The following is a 20,480-nucleotide window of genomic DNA, read 5'->3' on the forward strand; positions in this document are numbered from 1 at the left end:
GTTTTAAAGGATGTAACAAAGTCTCTGAGGCAGAGGTAATAGAAAGAATTCCAGTACTGGAGAATAGCCAATACAAAGGCACAGAAATAGGAGATGGAATGTTATATGGAAAGTCCTCACTGTGAAGAACGGTAAGAAGGTTAGCTTGGCTGGCTATGGCTGGCATATAACATACAAGAAGTGGAATAATATTCAATGAAGCTGGAAAGGTAGGTTGTGCCACAGTTGTGAAGGTCTTTAAAAGCCAAAATGAGGAGCTCATATTTTATTATAGAAGCAACAAGTAGCTAAAAGCAGTTACTAAGTAGGAGAGGGACATAATCAAACAAGTTTAAGAAAATCATTTTGGCAACTGTGTAGACCCTACACTGTAGAGCATGGACTGAAACAGAGTGATTTAGGGCAAGAACTGAATTATAAACTCTTCCTTAATGCTTAAATGCTAAGATACTAAAACAGCCAAAAAAGTTCCATTTTTAATACTAGGCAGAAATCATACCAATTGGGGTTCCAGCAGGCTTGACTTCATTTGGTAACAATTCATCTCCTTCAGGCCAAGTTACAGATAAACGATCTGGAAGTCTATAACCAAAACAATATATCACAATTCCAATTTATAAAATATGCCATAATAATAAACAGAAAAAAAAATTCCTTGTCCAACTGAGCCAACACTTCTCTTAAAGCAGATGATGGAATTTCTACTATATCAATCTCAGTAGAAACCATTTCCCCTCTACATAAATTCATTATCCGTCAGAGAGAAATTTGAAAACACAATGAGATTGAGATTGAATTTATGTGCATATACTTCGTTTTATTTTATATAATTTAATTTTCATTAACCTAAGGATTATTTTAGGTAAAAGTAAGAATTTTAAGACTAATGTTTATCATTTTTAGTATTGACCCAGCTTTTGTTTTAAACTTCTTTAAGAATGAAAGTGAACTGAAAGAAGCCCAAAAGGACAATAAAGTTTAGTAGAGGAGCCAGAAGAATAAACTTTTGTTTCTACTCATTTCTACATATTTCTACTGATACTGTACCATACAATACTGAGGAAACACACTTAATGATGATTAGGGAAAAAAATCAGTATGCCAAAAATAAAGTCCCATTAGGTAATCACTCTAAGGTGATGGGGTTTTTTTTTTTTAGCTTTTATTTAGTATTTTATTTTTCCCCAATTACATGTAAAAACAATCTTTAACATGTGTTTTTAAAAACTTTGAGCTCCAAATTCTCTCCTTTCCTTTCCTTCCTTACACCCAACCCTCCTTGAGAAGGCAAGCAATTCAATATAGGTTATACACATGTAGTCATGCAAAATATATCCATAATGGTCATGTCGTGAAAGAAAACATACAGCAAAAAACTCAAGAAAAATAAAGTTAAAAAAGTATGATTCAATCTGTAGTCAGATACCATCAGTTCTTTCTCTGGGGATGAACAGCATTTTTATCATAAGTCCTTCAGAGTTGTCTTGGATCGTTGCATTTAAACTAAACAGAATCTAAAAGAGCTTGCATTACACATTGGCAAACCTTTAATACCCAAGGGCTGTCAACTACATATGACCATTAGGATTCAGGACAGCAATTTAGTGGAGGAGGGAGTCTTATCAATGCTGAAAATATGGCAGAAGATATAATATGCCTATAGCAACAATGGCCCTATTATAAAAACAAAATTGACAAATATCACTAAAATACCTAGGACTAAATAACAACAACCATGTTTAATGAATCTTACCTTGCCATTTCATCTTCTACATATTTTTTGATAGTTTTATCAGCTACTGTCCTATCGAGTTTTGTAATTGGAACAGTTTTAATTTCATCATATAAAGCTTGAGGCTCCTAAATACATAAAAACCAATGAATGTTATAATGAGCAGGCATTTCAGAAACAAGTTGTATTTACTTAAAATGAAGAACTTCCAGAAAAATGTACTTTAATACAGTTAAGTATTAAATATCTACCAGACATATCTATACTATACTAAAAAAAATTGCAATCATATAACCTCTTTACATAATCAAAAATTCTGATCAATAATGTTAATCAAAAAGCTATTTAACCTGACCAAATAAAGCATTTGTAATGACTAAAAGACTCTATAGTTCACTTTATGATCTCACCAACAATGAAACAAACACAGAAATCTATGCTAAAAACACATTTTGGCTTAGAAAAAAAAATCACATCATTGACAGTAACTAAATCTTAGTATAATGCAAGAATTTTAATTTAGTACTCCAAAAGACACATAGGTTTTTCTTTTTTTCAGAGTGTATTCATTTAACCACCTATCACCCAAGCCCTCAACAACTTAATGGAAAGTTTTATGAGGTGCTATGACCAAAAAACATAACCTCTTGAAGCTCAACTTTCCAATGATGACCCCCTTATATTAACTAGTCCTAAAAAGACAATCTGTTAAGTGGATTCATACCTAAAACCTTTCAAGCCTGATGAGACATATCTGAGATACTCTAAAACTTACTAACTTCCATGCAAGGATGAGCCAAGAAAATGGGGCAATATTAAGCAAACAGAAAATAAAAATGAAATATTTTTAAAAACATTTACAGAATCCAGAAGCACAAAGCGCCAAAAGAATTTTGATAATTTTCGTTCATTCCTTGTTACCTTACCATTGCAATCTGAACCTCGCCTCCTGTAGCATATATATCTCCATCATGATCACCATAAAGAAAAAATTTTACTATGCTTCCATAAATGAGTGGAAGTGTCTTGGTTGTCTTAACCTAATATTCAGTAACAAAAAAAACCCCACAGTATTAATATTCACAGTATTCAGTTATTATTCATGTTAGGCAAATACAAATTACACACACAAATATATGCATCTATAATAACACATATAAAATTCAAATATGAAAATAAGTTTTCATATTTGCAATTCTGTCAGGGTAAGGAAGTCCCACTGTTACTGTAACCCCTCCAAACACTTGGTTTATAGTCCTCAGAAGCTATCTAAAGCACACAGATTGAGTGACTTGTACAGGATCATATATAGTTAATACATGTCAAAGGCAAGATCTGAAACCAGATCTTTCTGACTCCAAATCCAAAAACTATGCCCACATCGCAGTTCAGACACTGTCTCTTAATCAAAATAATGCCAGAGAGGAAAAGTACTGGGATTGAAATCTACATCCTAGCTTTGGTGAGATGCTCATTATATTTAACAATAATTGCCATTATACATATTCCTCTGATTCTGGATGCATCCAACAAGAATATTACCTGATTCATACTGAAAATGAGAAATGAAATACATGAATTCTAAAATCTTGGAAAATTGCTTAATATGAATATTAAAACACAAAATTTTTATCTGAATAAAATCTGTCACAAAGAGCACTGTGAATAAACTCAAAGTGATAAAAAAAGTTAACACTTGTTTCAGAAGTTTCAGCTCATGCATAATTAATTATAATTATAAATAATAAAATTATATATTTTTTCCTTAGGGCATAACATTGCAAAATTTAAGATAAAGGGAAAGGAGGGAACCCTACAGATCAAGTTAAACCAATTCAAGATGAAAAACAGCTACTACCAATTACAGATAATTACTTCACTATAAATATTTTTCAAAAGTATATTTAGAATATAGTATTTACAAAAGAATAAATGTCTAAATTAACAGACTATGTGAAAATGTGACATATTGTAAAACTTTATACTATTAAAAATCATCATTTAATTAAGAGGTGGGGAAGCTGTGACATTAAGGCCATAGGTAGCCCTCTAATTCCTCAAGTGCAGCCCTTTGATTGATTCCAAACTTCACAGAACAGTTCTGATTTAAGTGAATGTTAGCGAGGGGTAGTAAAGTTGCACATGATCTATTTTGGCTCCTAATTCTTTTTTAAAGAAAGAATTTAGGAATATTAAAAACACACATGTCGGGGGCAAAGCCAAGATGGCAGCTGGAAAGCATGGACTTACACAAACTCCCTGCCAGGTCCCTCCAAAAACCTATAAAAAATGGCTCTGAACAAATTCCAGAACTGCAGAACCCACAAAATAGCAGAGGAAAGCAGGGATCCAGCCCAGGACAGCCTGGATGGTCGCTGGATGAGGTCTATCACCCACAGAGCAGAGGGGAGCAGAGCTCAGCATGGGCGGCAGGACCAACCAGACCAGGAGTCGGGCGGAACAGGCCCTACAACCCTGAATCAGTGAGCTGTGGCAGTTACCAGACTTCTCAACCCACAAACACCAAAGACAACAGAGAAGGTTAGTGGGAAAAGTTGCAGGGGACAGAGTGAAAAGAGTTCGCCTCGGGGACAGCGGAGGAGGTGCAGCTACAGAAGTACAGCTGCAGCTGCTTCCAGCCGCAGGCCCACCTGGTGGGAGAAATTAAGTGGCGGATCAGAGCAAGAGTGCAGAGCCTGTTTAAGATTTGCATCAGGTCCAGGTTGGCGGTTCCTGGGGAAGGAGGAGTGCTGGCGTGGCAGAGCCGGCTGTATGGAAATAGCTCTGAAATCAACGGCGCATCCCCTCAAGCTTGGAAAAAAGTACTCTTTGCTCTACAAGCAGTCATACCCCAACGAAAAACTCAAGGGTCAAGTAAGTCACAGATGGGAGGGCTGACTGGGGAACGGGGCAAATAGAATATATGCCATCTTGGAATGGGCGGAATGGTAGAAATGGCGAGAAAATTCTTAATTCAAACTCTTGTGAAAATCAATGCTGAAAACTAAATATATTAAATAAAAAATAAAAAAACCACACATGTCAAAATGTAAACTTACCAACTGCCCTGCTTTATATGTTTTTCCATCCCATTCTATTGCAGCATATGTAGTCCAAGGACTTTGCATTCTTTTAGATGGAAGGTCTGTCCGTGTAATTACCCCTTTAAAGAGTGTAAATCTTATTTGTTTGTCATACTTCTCATGACAGTCTTTCAACCATAAAGCAAATTCTCTGTCAATTTTCATTCGCTGCTCCTGTAAAATTGGGGGGGGGGGAGGAAATTCTCTAAAACAAAAACAGAACTATACGGAAGTACTCATAATTCCCTCTCCACAGCAAAAGGGCAATAATTTTATTAGTATCTATGAGAAACAAAATCAAAATTACAGAAACAACATAGAAAATATGGCATGCAATGCACTAAACTACTGGAATTTTTCTAATTTAAACTAGAACAACTGTGTAAACAAATATATAATTTAATATACCAAAACATTACCTGTCCATTAAAAATCCTTGTAAAAAGAGTGTTCTTATCTTTCAGCTTTAGTTCCAGATCCATAAAAGTCAGTTTATTTGTGCTGACCTGAAATTTATCATTAGTGAATAATGCACCAGAAATTCTATTGTAGCATTCAATTGGTGCAAGGCCTCGCTTCTTAGGAGGAGCACACCAGTCAAAGCTTAAACAGAAGAGAAAATCATTTAGTAGAAGCACTGGATTCTAAGACACAAAATGATGTAAGTTTTAGAGAAAATCAAAACTTACTCTTCTACCGTTGTGTAAGGTATTAATCTTCCATTCCAAAAACATTCAAAAATGGGTCTTTTCCCTCTTGCTCCTTTTTCTACTATAAAACAGTCATCATCATCTTCATCATCTTTTAATTCTAGGCAAAATTGGAAGAAAAAAATTGTTGCTATAAAAAGACTTTACAAATAAGATTTGCAATAACTTCTGTTGAAACAGCTACCAAATCTCAAGAAAAGTCTTTAGGTGGTAATGGAGAAGAAAAAGTTTCAAAAATCCAAATGAGATATGTATAGTATGTCTGTTTGTATGTATATTTGTACATATGGTTTGCTGTTTTGTTTTTTTTTGGGGGGGTGGGGAGGTTTGAGACAGAGGGCAGCAATCCCCAACTTACCCTAGAAGCTTACTTCAAAGTCAACTGCTTGGTACTAAAATGAATTTTCTTATTGCATTAATAATAGTAGTTAGGTTCCCAGGAAAACATATAAAAGTAATCCAAAATCTATCTTAAGTTTTCACGGCATTGCTATCTCTTCATTACTGAACTTTTTGACCATTCCTTCATCTCCTTTGCTTGGCTATTATCTTTCCTTTCTTTCCCCTAACTGTGAGTATTCCCCAAGAATCTATCCTAGGCACCCTTCTCTTCTCTCTATAATACAGATAATGTCTGACATTGGCTACTTGCGTATCCATAAAATGAAGAGGTTGGATTATATGGTGCTCCCTCTAGATCCATATTCTATGACCTCTGGAATCAAATATAAACTCTTCCTGAGTCACTTAAAGTCTGGCTCCTATTTACCTTTCTAGCTCCATTACAAATTATTCTTTCATCCATGTGATGATCTAGTCAAAATGTCCTTCTTCACGTTCCTCACACCTGATATTCTACTTCCCTTCTACATGCCTTTGCAAAGAAGAAAGGTAGCACAACAGATAGAGTGCTGCGCCTGGAGTCAGGGAGATTGGAGTTTAAATTTGGGCTCCGACATTTACTAGCTATGTGACCTAGGGCAGTCTGTTTGCCTTGGTTTCCCTGACTATAAAATGGAGATAATAGCACTTCTTTCACAGAGTTGTTGTAGGAGGCAAATGAAATAATATTTGTAAAGTGCTTAGGACAGTGCCTGACATAGGAAGAACTTAAGAAATGTTTACTCTCTTTCACCTCCATATCCCGAATGCCTGTCCTGTAATAATTTCCTTCAAAGTTCAGCTCTAATGTCATTCCCAACACAAGTCTTTTCCTAATCCCCCAAGCTACTGGTAATTCCCGAACGCTTCCTATGTATTTCATATATATTTATATGTGCACAGGTTGCCTCTCCTTACAAAATGTAAGTACCTAAGGACAAATATTGTGTGCTTTGTCTTTTTATCCACAATAATCGGAAGCACATGAAAATATTTGTCACTGATAGATATAATTTCTCTTTTAGTAATAATGGTACAAATGGCTAGACCCTCCAACCTGAAAAGGCATATCTACTCCTTTGTTATTCTATAATTTTGCCAACATTTCAGGAATTTTCACACTGAAAATAACTATTAAAATGGTGATGATAATGGTGGTATCTGTAATCTCATTTCCTAACTAGGTGATGAAAAAACAACTATAGTTAATGGAGATTTTAGTTTTAATCTTGATTTTTAAAAAAAAGTTTAAACAAGGTCAGATGATTCAAGTAATACTCATGAATTACATATAGTTAAATACATTATAGAATATCTTATTATGCTGTAATAATTTATCCATCAATACAGTACAACTGCTCTAAATGATAGAGATGAAGTAATGCTTCACTTCTCCAGAGATAACATATTCAATATCCAAAATGTCTAGAGAATCTGGCTATAAACAAGTAAGCAACCAAAAAGAAAAAATGATCTACCAAATGAGATATCAAAGTCTATACAATGCAACTTAATGAATTTGATGTTTTAGATCTCCTGGGCAGACCTTCAAATCAAACCAATTTTTTTTCTTAATTTGGACACAACCCAAACAAGCACCGTTATATCATTTCCCAGTCCACAAAAGACTGGAAGGAACAAATTACAAAGTATGCACATTGCTAAATTATAAACCACACCCTTATAGGTAAGGTAACACAGAAAAATCAAAAATAATTTTTAAGAGATCATGGAGTTCAGAAAAAACATAGTTCTCTGTGCCCATTTTATTACAGAGGCACACATCTACACTACACACACACACACACACACACACATACACACACACACACACACACACACACACACACACACACACACACACACACAATGTGCATAGACATCCAATTCAATAACTTCTCCAGCTCATCATTTTAAGACCCAAACACTTTTCTTGAAACCACAACTTTGGAGAAGTAGGATATAGGACCAACATACTTGATGGAAAACATGGATCATCAGGATAAGTCTCTTTATCATATAAGAAAGGATGATAGCGAATGATTCCTTCAACCACACCTTCTCCTTCTACATGAGACTTGAATTCAAAACTATCTGATGCGGTATTTATATATAAAGTCTGCATGTCATCTTTGATCTCTCTAAGGTTGATAATCTTAGGTACTTTCCCTTTTTCAAACATAGAAATCTAGAACAAAAATTAACAAAAATAAACAATCAAGTGTTAAATACAAATGTAAAAACTCATTGCTTATGTCCAACAACCACTCAATATGGTATGGCAAAATTAAGAATGTTAAGTGAATATTTAATTATCTAGATCAAAAAAGAAATTAAACTTTAGAAAAATAAATTATATACAAGAGTGGAGGAAGCAAATTACAAGTGAACACAAATAACACAAAGTTAAATTTAATTCAAAGTAGTTCTACTAATGGTGAAAAGCAGTGATAATCTTCATGATACATAATACTAGCAATTCACATTTATACAGTATTTATAGTTAAAAATAGGCTTTTTATATACACAATCATATTTCACCCTTAAAAAATCCTATGATACAAAGTCCAAGTATTACTTTATAAAGCAAGAAACTGAAGTTGAGAGTATTTAAATAATTTGTATGAAGTCAAATAGCTAATATAGCAGAGCCTGGAATTAACTCCAAGTTCTTTATTTCCAAATGAAGGGTTCTCTCCACAATGCTGTCTCCCTCAAAAGAGGCAAAAAAGTGTTGAGCACTCTGAACTGCTTCAACTTCACTAGTAGTCTTTGTTTGAAGAAAAGGAAAACATCAGTTAACCAAGTCCAGCTGGTCAGCAACCAGAGCAGAATCATGGAATTATCTCGGAAGCCATGAGAACAATCTGGCCAAGGTACCTCACAAGTATCCAGGCTTTGCTTGAAAACTTCAAGGGAGAACCAACCCACTACATTCTAAGGAAGTCTTAAAGCCTTATGGCCAGAAGTAGAAAACACAAAGAATGAAAGAGCACAGGAAGGAAAATTACTAAATGTTTTTTTAAAGAGTTAACAGGAAGACTAAGATAAGTAGTTAACAGTGAGAGAGCACCTAATGAAGCCCAGACCATTTAGATTCTCAGGTATGAAAAAACTGGTAGATATGTGGCCAAGCCACTGGGACCGGGAGAGGAGCCTGAAGTCTGGGAACTACAGCCAGTGAGCTTGATTCATATTCCTAACAGAATGCGAAAATTCATGACAAGAATGATGGTTAGGGAATATCTAGAAAAGAAAAGTTAAGATCACAAAAACCCAGACAGCATAGCACCATCAAAAAAAAGGGCAGGCCAAAAACCTCATTTTCTTTCTTAATAAGGTTAGCTTACTGCAAGAAATGTTGAAGATAAGAGTGCATCCAAGATTTTACAAAAGCATTTTACAAACCTCTTGTGTTATTTTTAGGGACAAGATAGAGGGAGGTGAATTAGCAAATTAAAACACAATGAATTGCAGTCAGTAATTAAAAGTAGTCATTAATTAATCAACTTCAAGGGTGGTCTGTAGTAAAAGTATCCAAAGAATATGCACTTGATGCTGTGCCATTTAACACTGTGATCAATGAGGTTAAGAGAAAGCAATAAATAGCATGTTTATTAAAATATGTGGATAACAAAAGTGCTAGAGTTCTACTGACTCCAGTGGATAAACTATTAGCTGTCACTAAGAAGAAGGATTAAATTTGTTCTGCTTAGTCTGAGTAAAAAGAACTTGAGTGAAAACTGCAAAGAAGAAATCTAGGCTTGATGGAAGGAAAAAGTTCCTAATAAACAGAGCTACATACAAGTAGAATGAGCAGCCTTTGAGGTCACGAGGGCCTCCCTCACTTGAAATTTTCAAGCAAAAACTGAACAGCCCCTTATTCTGTATGTTGTAGAGCTGATTCTTGGGCTAGATAACTACTGATGTCCCTTTCAACTCTAAACTTCTGTGATTCTATGCAGCTCCTTGCAACATGTAAGATTCTGAGAATGATTCCCTCCTACCAATTTAGTTCACTGAACTACTTGGGTAAAAGAAAAAAGGGAAAAATAATTTCCCCCAGGTTTTTGTTATCTAGTCATCATAATCTGGGACAAGAGACCTTATATACTGAAATATTTGGAATACATTTACAATCTTACTTCCATATCAATGTTGTTGAATGGTCCAACTTCTTTTGTTGCCGCATTTGTTTCATTTCCTTTTGGTCCATGAATATAGTAATGATAAATATGTCTAGAATTGAGAACAACAACTTTATATTGAGTTATATGTAATTATTATTTCATTTAACATTTTTCTACAAAAAAGCAGTCATTACATAAGTTTTATCTCAGCTTTGTATAAACTAGAATGATCGTTCTTCAAACTCTGGGACAACATCTACTTACCTAAATGCAGTATTCTAACAACAAATGAAACTGAAATATTTAAGTGTGTCTCACTGTAAGTCCTGCCATTTTAGAAACTCTTCCTGCAATTATTTTCATAATTAAAATACAAAAAGTTAAATCCTAGTGAATTAATGCAGGGTAGGTGTGCCTGGATTTTTAGTTGCTTTTCCAGGAAAAGCGCAAAATTATTTGTTCTCCATGTTTTGAATTAAGAAACTAATGATTAAATCTGGCACCCCAGCTGTTTTTTAAAATGCTATTGAATAAAAAGGCAATAATGTGGAATCACCTATAACTAAATCTACTTCCTCTTTAACTCTTCAGTAACGATATAATATAGCAATGAGCGCTACTCATTAACTTAAGCCCCTTGAAGAACTAAGTTACATTTTTAATGGAATTCATTTGGAATTCACATTTGGAAGGTAATTTTTTTAAGCAGGGAGCAGACACTAGTTCTTTGTAACTTAGAGGACAAAAATAATCTCTATTGCTCAAACCACAAGTAGTGCTCATGTTAACTTTTTCACAGGGGTCAAGGTTGAGGATGAAGCACCTGATGATGTTGCTGGTATCATCCTCCACAACTGTTCTACAACTTAAAGAGTCTCAGAGTCACCTGAGTTCCTAACATAGCAGAGTCACAATAGCAGCATGTGTCAGGGTTCAGACATGGGAACTGATGGTCTATCATATGCACTAAAAGACCCATCTTAATTTTTCAAAATGCAACCCTTATATTACAAAGTCTTAATAAATGATCATTGCATCAGAACAGAGGTATGGCAATTCCCATGGCCCCTCTCATTAGTGGATAAGTCCTGGGGATTACCTGAAATACTGAGGGATTAAATGACTTGTTTAAAGGTCACACTGGTAGTGCCAAAAGGGGTTTTTGAACCCAGTCTTGCTAACTCCAAATGCAGCAATATTCACCAAATCATTACGGCTCTCATTAAAATTCTTTGAGATATGAAAACAACTATGTGCTAATTTAATGGTTTGGTTTGTAGGAGATATAAACTTTTTAAAAGATGAAAAATATTCATTTGGTATCCTTCCAATGAACTTTAAACAGGAAAGAAAAAACTGTTTAAGTATATAAAAATAAAATTTACCCCCCAAAATACTGAAATTCAACAATACATCTTTAACTACTAAATGTGATAAGTGAGTATCAGTATTATAAATTAATCTGTTCAGATACACAACAAAAAAAATCCACTTTGCATAAATACATACTTTAGAAACTATTATAAAAATGACACATTATTACTTGGGGTATACCAAAAAAAAAAAAATACAATGGTCATCATTAAAGACAACTTATATAGCAAATTATACCAAAGAAAGCTACTCACTACTTATTAAATATATTTCTTTCCAATGGAACACTGTAGATTAAGGTATAATTGAAAGAAACTATGGTTCTGGTATAATAGCTATACAAAATCTCTAGGTCCCTTCCATCTCTAAAACTTTATAATTGAGTATAACAAGGTATTACTTCTGCTAAACCAGCAATACTCATTTTAAAACACTTGATATATGTATGACATATCTTGGGACAAATTTTTTTTCTAAAAGAATAAATCTGAAATTCCCATAATGAAAATGAGATGGTTGAGAGGATATAACTTTATAACCAACTTTTCAGGAATATGTCTATTCCAAAAGATATGCCTAATAAAAAAAATCAGAATAAGGCCATTATCTTTCAGGTACTAACCAGATTCCATTCTAATCAAATTACTTTATACAAAAATTATTAAACTTATACATTCCCCCTTCCCAGCCCTGTTCTTGACTTACTCTGGAATTGAAAACCATTCCCCTCCCCTTACTGGTGGCTTTTCTTGAAACTTCCCTTAGTACTTAGTCTCCTCACCCTAGAACAACCTACCATTCCAGAAACCCACTCACCATGATTATCCCTCTGCAAGGTTCACCCCACTTCTCCCATTAATGAGTTCCTCTTGGGGTTTCATTTTGCAAAGGGGCAGATCTGCCTTCATCCTTCTCCAGGCCCTATTCCTGATACTGTCAGTAGATATACTCAGTAAGATATACTCAGTAAGTACTTAATAAATACTTGTTTCCTTCCTTCCTACATGTTAGTATTTCAGGGCTCCATTATTTCATTCACATAAATATACCCCGTAACACTGAGGATCGAAATCCCTCAAGTAAATGTACTGCCATATTGTCTCTTCCACCCAAAAAAAAAAAAAATTTAATAACCTGATTGCCAACCATATTGAACCCTCTCTAAACTTACCTAGGTTGGTACACAATTGTTTGATTGTCCATACCCATACCCAGGCTAATGCCATGAAGGACTATAGAACTTCTGCTCTGCTCACACAGCCTCTGAAATTCAGTGACTCCCTCCACATCATCAGACACTCAAGTAGGTGTTTAATGACTGAATTAAATAAAATGATTTAAAGCCATTCATTCTTACAAAAAAACATTTTCAAATTTTAAACCCCACACAATATATTTCCAAATAAAATTCTAAAAGTAACTTACGCTAATTGTCTTGTCCAAAGATGAAAGTAATTTTTCAAGTACTGTATGTGTTCTGGTTGTACTCCTGTAATAACCACCGCAGTAAAGCTATCTTTTTCTCTCTCCTCAAGAATTAGACTGTGTAAAAACCTTTCATCATCATTTGTGATGTGAGCAGAGTCTGATGGCTAAAAAATGAATATAATCATCAGATTATAATGCTATTAAGAATAAAATTGAAATTATATGAACAAAAGGAAACACTGGTATAGTTAATCAAAACATATGACTGTATGGAAACTTAATCTGGGCCTATGTAGAAACCTGCACTGGGAAACTAGGCTAAGATAACCAGACTAACTTCAGCCCATTATCAAATGGTTCAACACCAGAAACTAATATGATTTTATCAGTGGAAATGATATTTAAAAAGTATTGCTGACTGCTTTGCTGCTAAACACCAAAGATCATGGGATCTTTCCATCTAAAACCTCCCATATATGTCTGCCTTATGTTCCTTGAGAGCAAGAACTTTCTTTTCTACTTATAATCCTAGTACTCAAAGTGATTTGCACATATTAAGTGCTTAATAAATACTTCATTTATTCATATCATGAGCAAGAAGCCCCATCTAGAGATTGTTAGGGTAACACACTCAAGCAAAAATTTGCTAATAACTGGGTTAACAGCATGAGAATAATTAAACAGTGATACAACATTAGGAAGCATACAGATTAAAGGGAAGGGGTAAATCTTACCCAGAAGTGTTATACTTCCTTCTATAGGTTCCCCAATCCTTAAGCCTAGGGTAGGGCTAATCCCCAGGTCATTACAATAAAGTTAAAAGGTAGAAGGCAGACCTAACACACCTAGCTTGGCCAAAAGTAACTTTGTCCAATTCAAACCATCCTGGCAAGGGAACTCTAACACCCTACTTTTTTTAAAAAATAAAGTATCTGAATAGTAAAAAAGAAAAAAAGCATTATACATTTTCAACCTTCTTCCATATATATAATTTGTCAATATATTTGTATATTACACACAGACTACAATAAACACATAGAACTATCTATCTATATGCTTTATTTGCAGTTACAGAACACAAACTGTGAGATCATTTAAAATACTACAAAATGAGGGCGGGTCTAGATATATATTTCAAAATATAAAACAACCTAAAGGAAAAATTGAAAGGCATAAGAAATGTTCTCATAGCAAGTCCACCAGTGAATATATGTTTGAGACTGTACTGGATAAGCTCATAGGATTATAAATTTTGAGCCAAAAGAAGTCTTAGAATCTAGTCTAATCGCTTTCATTTATAGATATGGTCACATAGGTAGCAAGTAATAGGGCTGAGATCATAAGCAAAATCTTCTAATTTGACACACATCACTGTTTCCACTGTTCCATGCTACCATTCCACTTATAAAGTTTAATCGATAAGTATATTTACATTCCTTTGACATATTCTCAGACCAGAAACATTCAGACACAATACCATTTGTGATGCAATACATATTCTTCAATGCAAGTGTGTGTACATACATCCAGGAAGAGAATATTAAGAAATCTGAAGTCTAAGAGTGAAAAAATGTTCCTAGGTATATGCATATATCAGGCTTGAGAAGGTACGATGAGTCCTTTCTTTACGTTCTCTATATGGCATTGACAATATATGAGTGTTTCTTTGGTATTGATCTATATTTTCTGACCCTGGGTAATGTGCATTGTGTTCTTCAAGGATCTCAGGAGCAGCTGCCTAGAACAATGATGGGATTCGGACAGCATCTCATTTATATGAACTGATCTATACCAAGGCAGTCTACAGTAGGTCAGTCTTCTCCACTACAATCCATTTTTTCTATTTACCTTTACTTAAAATTTCATATTTGCTGATGTTTGTTAAATTTATTTTTAAAAATTTTAAGAATTCAATTGGGAATTCAATCAGGAAAAGTAATCTAGATGGGAACTTCTCAAAGAACTTCTATTGTAAACCTTATAATTTTTAGTAAGGAATAACTGGAAACAATTCCTTCTAAATTTTCAACATCTTCTCTAAATTATAGGATAGAAGAGATGTTTTAAAGCAGCAGTGTCAAACTGAAATACAAAAAGGAACCACTAATCCATAAATAAGGATCCCTGGGGACCACATATTGACATTGAAAACCACAAATTATCTATATTTTATTGTGTTTGTATTCACTTTGTTAAATACTTTCCAATTACACTTTAATCTGGTTCAGGAATGTTGTAAGCCACAAGTTTGACATCTTTATTTTTAGAGGATGCTAAGTTAGCTACTACTGAAAAGACCATGCGTGCCAACATATGGGGACTAGTTTTTATAAATGTAGTACAAACACTGACTAATACAACTTCCTCAAAAGATTCCTAAGAAATCCTTAAAAGATATCAAAACAAGCCAAATATTCATCCATTACTTAATACATATATCATTCTTGAATGGGATGCAGCATATCTTCATTTTGCAGAATCAAAGAAAACTAATTTATTGTTAAGCTCAGTTTTAAAAAAGGATGTGATATGGTGAAATAATATTAAAAATACTGAAAAGGCTGGTGTTCTAAATACTGGCTTCATCACCTATTAGCCACAGTGTTATTTATAAGACTGGTTTTACCACAAAACCTGGTAAACATACAGCACTGTCACGAGTATCAAGTGAAAACGTATACAGAAAAAGTATTTTGTAAATGGCAAAGTATCATTCAAATGTAAACTATAAATATTAGCAGAAATTGGTAAAAGAACTCAAAACATCCAAATTTCAAAAAACCCAAAAAACTCTATTCTAGCCTTACAAATAACTTCTCACAAACATGTATGAAACCTATGTCCTCTCCCCAATTTTGTCTCTTAGAAATTATGATAATAGAAAGGAACAATAGAAAAAAGATGGGACAATGAACTGAGTCAAAGTAACAATAACTCTGGGGCTCTGTTAACTTCTGTTTCTCAATCATCTTTGGATCCCTTCACCCTAACATATACCAACACAATCCCTCACAAGTCTATAAACATTTTAAAAGATTAACTGATGATCCAACACCTTATTATCATTTGCCACTCTGCCACTAGAATGCTGCCTTAATATAATAAAATATGAATAATTTAAAAACTAATTAATTTAAAAATCCTAAATCAAGTGCACCAGTTGGATCAATAGGTCTACAGAGTACCTTTTTCTAACAGATGTTCAAAAGAAATCACCAATTTAATCATTCTATGATTTAAAGGACAATGAATATACCAGGATAATTAAGGAACTCATTGTTTAAAATGCTAATAAGTGACAATATTGGTACCTTAAGGCAGAAATTAAATGTGTAAGGAAAAGGCTCAGAAGAAAGAACACATTTCATTCAAAACAGACTGTACCTTCCGGTTTCTAATATATCCACTATATATTGCTTCTTTATTTTTCTCTTTCTTTTCAAAATCCTCTTTAGAGAGTACAAGCTCATGAACATCTTGAGAATCTGAAGGCTTGCTAATCATCTGTTGAGAATTAAAGAGAATTTATTAATATCTTTTCAAAGAAAAAACAAATTTAGAATTAAAGTATTTAAAATTTGATTGTGGATCTTTAAGAATCTTTTTACTTACTCTGGCTGATTGTCCAACAAAGAAAACAGCTTGCTTGCCCCCAACACCAAAATATGAAATATCACTATTTAAACTACGAGGCACTGGTAACGGACGTACATATCCAGAATGATCACTAAAATAAAAGATTAGGTTAGTATTCTGTGTCTAAACAATCCACTTACTGCAAAGGTGTAAGTTATTATATTTAATATTCCTCAAGCTGAAGTTCTATCTGAAGTTCTATATGAAAACAGAGCTATGAGTCTAGGAATCATCTAGTCCAACACCCCACTGTCTTACCCTCTGACTACCTCCCCACTGTCTTTAGACCATTACAAATGAAATGCCATCTCCCCAATTGTGTTTTTTTTTTTTACTGTGCAAGGGGAAATCTACAGCCTGTCTTGGTGATGATGTATTATTGTCATGCAGATCTTGTAAAATCAAATACTATTCTGCTTGCTTACCCTCTATCTAGAGGAGGAAAGAGTTTATTCAAGCAACATTTCTTTGTATATGAAAAAATTATTAAGCTTCAATTATCCCTTTTCTGGAAATACAGAGTACAGAGGAAAACTATGGAATATTAATATTCTTGAACCATCTCTGGTAAAAAAAAAAAAAACTACAAAGAACTGTTTCAGTGGCAACACCGAGCTTGTTACTGGCAAAGGAAGAAGCTTATAACTTGCAAAAATAGTCAACAAGTAACATTTTACTTATCCTCGATGATATTATTTTACTGCCAAGTTTGGGACACCAGGACAACAAGTGTCAAAAGTACCAAGAAAATGGGAGAGAAGAAAACAAAGGGATCCAAAACTAAGAAAACACAAGACGAAAATTAAATGTGGTCCAGGCTGATTCAGAATCAGATTCCTTAAGAGTGGAAAGGCATATGAAGAGAGAGGAGAAGAAGGAAGGGGTGGAAACAGGGTGAGAGAGATGAGATATGAAAGCACTCCAGCTTTTCATTTATTTACTACCAACTTGCCTCAATGTTCCTCTTGCAAGAGGTAGGTGGCCTCAGACACTTGCTAGTATATGATCCCTGTGTAAGTCACTTAACCTGTCTCAGGTTCCTCAACTGTAAAACAGGACTAATAATAGCACCTACTTCCCAAGTCTGATAGTGTGATAATATTAGTAAGGCAGTTAAGGAATGCTTGTTTCCTATCTTCCTTGCTTTAGCTATCTATTCAGTTGGAAGAAACATCAGCATCCATTCTAGTTCAATTCATTCCAGAAAAAGAATCCATGCTACACAATAAATGGCCATACAGTGTCTGTTGGAAGACCTCCAATGAACCCCACTACCCTCCTGAGGTATCCCATTCAACTTTTGAGGGGAAGGATTATGATTCCTGGGAAGTGACAATGGTTAAAATAAAAAGAAAGAAAGCATCAATAAAACTTTAAGATGAAAAAAAATAATAAAATGCTTAAAGACTCACATAGGATGATAAGACTGGAAGAGTTTTGATTAATTCCAGGAGGAAATCCTAACAAGTTAAACCACAAATCTACGTAATTATGAGCGTTCAATTCCATTCAAATTCAAATTCAAAGAATTCAATTTCATTCCAATGTTTATTTTCTGCCTACTATATGCTGCTAGGCAAATAATATCATTTTTTCCATACTTTGAGGGATCTGTGATATCATTAGTATGAATATTCCTTCAAATAACACAGAAGACAGCCCATCTATGTCTCTTCATCCTAGGTGACTCTTGTATACCCAATCCTCCAAAATGCTCCCTCTAACATGCTGGGGGCCTTCTACTTGTTCTTCCAACATTGGTTGTTGCCAACAGGTCTGTTGCCCTCATTTCTGTTATGACTGGCCCCTACTCTGTTTTCTGGTCATAAATTTCTCTGACATCCTTTCTGCCATTTATCAAACCACAGAATTGGTCCATTAACACATATATCTTGGATAAAAACTGTGGTTGGATAGTGAGCCTAGCCCAGAGCAGAACAGGAAAACTTGGCTGTTCTGCCTTTGGGAAATAATGTGATGATGTTAATGACTCCAAAGCTCCTCCAAGAAAAAAAAGCACATCTTTTTAACAACAATATTCTCCTAGCTACACAGACAGCTAGAAATCACAGAATGCCACTAGTCTGCAAATAATTAAAATTTAAGTTTAACTGCCAAAGGGCAATGCAGAATCACATGTTAGTGTGAGCAGATTGCAACACACTACACGCCAAGAACAGCACAAGAAAAAGTGGCATAAAAGAATGTCACATTCTAGATAACAGGAACCCAATGATCTCTATCCCTGATAAACTCAGACCCCTCACAGCCTAGGAAGTTATTATAAACAATAAAAGAGATGCCCAAGATAACTCAAAAGGCGAGGTAATAAAGATATTTAATGCCTTCGAACTCTTGGCTACTACAGGGATATTAAATATGAAAACCTGTATCTCTAATAGTTGCTAGCATATTTTCCTTTGCTTCACATGAGTAACATTTAGATTGCTTTTTGCCAAATTATTTTTACAGAAAGCCCATTATCCATCATTTTTAAATAATGTAAATGCTCTACATCGCAAAATGAGGCCCCAAAAACAATGTCAACCTTAGTTTCTTCAACTGAAAAATGAGGGACTTGGACTAGATGATCTCTAAAATAGCTTTCCAGTTCTAAATCTATAATTCCATGATATTAAGAAAAGACAATAGGATAGCAGGTATTAATATAACTTTGAAATTTTACGAGTATTTTTATTACCATAAAACTGAAATTCAAATACATCTACATCAATACACAGTTTCTGAATTTAGGGCCTCTGTTCATATCTATACATATTTTGATACATATGTATCAAAACACTAGAGATTTTCCACAACTTAATTTTATATATCTAAATTCATGATTTCAATGTTTTATCTTCAAGAACACCAATTTCCCACAAAAATAGTGAATCAGGCTAACCTTTCAAAGTCACCTTTTCTTGTAAACTTTGACAACCTATATACAGCCCAGTTGTTAAGCTGCTTAGAGGTCATTCCTCTTCCATTATCAATCACTGCAACTGCAGGTTTTCCTTGTGATTCATCAAAAAGCTATGAAGAAATAGTACATTCAAAAAGAATTATGAATACATGCAAAATTAAATCTCAAACAAATACAATTAAGTCTACACAATGATCTTACCAATTTGATGTGAATACTTCGAATACCAGTATTACGTGAAGTAGCAGAGAGTGAGTTGTCAATCAATTCTGCAAGGGCAAATGCTAGAAAATATTAAGAAAACAATTATAGCACCAGTTTTCAACTCCAATATGTTTTTAAATAAAGAGTCCCAATGACTCCGGAAAATATGAAATGAGCAACTTCTAGCTTTTAACCTTAAAGCTTTTAAAAGGAATTCTGGGGCAGATTCATACTGTAATTCCAATTATCTCCCTTTAAAATCTATGAAAAAGGTGGAAATATCATGTATTATGTTTCTAAATACCCTGATTATTTGTTAGGAAAAGGCTGAACTCCATGGAAAAATACTTACTACAATAATGTAAATGAATAATATGTATGGAATATTCATTCCATTGGTCATAATTCTTTACAACTTGACTATTGTGTAAATAAGTTTAATGCTAAGGCATATATAGAATGTATATCGAACCTCATGCAGTCGGGGCGGGGAGGGAAAGAAAATTTGGAACTCAAGAATATGTGGAACTGGGAGTTGTAAACTAAAACTAAAAAATACTAATAAAAAAAAAGCTTCTTTTAAACCATTTATGCTTGATTCCATATTATCCTCTGAAAAAGACTGGGGAAAGCTCATTTTCTTAGTTCATTAAGCTTCCATGAATACTTATTTTCCCCCAAGCTTTAAAAACAATTTTTTACTAAGAAACCAATGAAAGTCATACTAACAATAACAGCAAAACACTGGCTATCTGAATGAATTTTTCAACATATTCAGAATGTCAGAAGCTTTGAAATAAGACAGTTTTTAAAAAATATATACCTTTATCTACATCCAGGTTATTGCTAGTAGACTAAATTGCTAACAGACTCAAA

At 34.1% G+C, this 20,480-nt stretch overlaps 1 protein-coding gene across 3 annotated transcripts in view; it reads right to left on the reverse strand.

The window, feature by feature from the left end:
• The window catches only part of SMCHD1 (structural maintenance of chromosomes flexible hinge domain containing 1), a 167,285-nt gene that overhangs the window by 111,282 nt on the left and 35,523 nt on the right, over positions 1 to 20,480 (reverse strand). For all 3 annotated transcript variants that reach the window (XM_036755134.1, XM_036755143.1, XM_036755153.1), the window contains exons 4-16: positions 19,602 to 19,684; positions 19,380 to 19,510; positions 16,451 to 16,565; positions 16,223 to 16,342; positions 12,836 to 13,002; positions 10,052 to 10,145; positions 7,884 to 8,094; positions 5,505 to 5,625; positions 5,235 to 5,418; positions 4,792 to 4,989; positions 2,659 to 2,772; positions 1,754 to 1,860; positions 500 to 582 (exon numbers count right to left, since the gene is read on the reverse strand). In XM_036755134.1, the coding sequence (XP_036611029.1) occupies positions 500 to 582; positions 1,754 to 1,860; positions 2,659 to 2,772; positions 4,792 to 4,989; positions 5,235 to 5,418; positions 5,505 to 5,625; positions 7,884 to 8,094; positions 10,052 to 10,145; positions 12,836 to 13,002; positions 16,223 to 16,342; positions 16,451 to 16,565; positions 19,380 to 19,510; positions 19,602 to 19,684 (1,728 nt within the window). The remainder of the gene's footprint in view (positions 1 to 499; positions 583 to 1,753; positions 1,861 to 2,658; positions 2,773 to 4,791; positions 4,990 to 5,234; positions 5,419 to 5,504; positions 5,626 to 7,883; positions 8,095 to 10,051; positions 10,146 to 12,835; positions 13,003 to 16,222; positions 16,343 to 16,450; positions 16,566 to 19,379; positions 19,511 to 19,601; positions 19,685 to 20,480) is intronic.

The sequence above is a fragment of the Trichosurus vulpecula genome, chromosome 1 (assembly GCF_011100635.1).
Source record: "Trichosurus vulpecula isolate mTriVul1 chromosome 1, mTriVul1.pri, whole genome shotgun sequence".
NCBI classification, from domain to species: Eukaryota; Metazoa; Chordata; class Mammalia; order Diprotodontia; family Phalangeridae; genus Trichosurus; species Trichosurus vulpecula.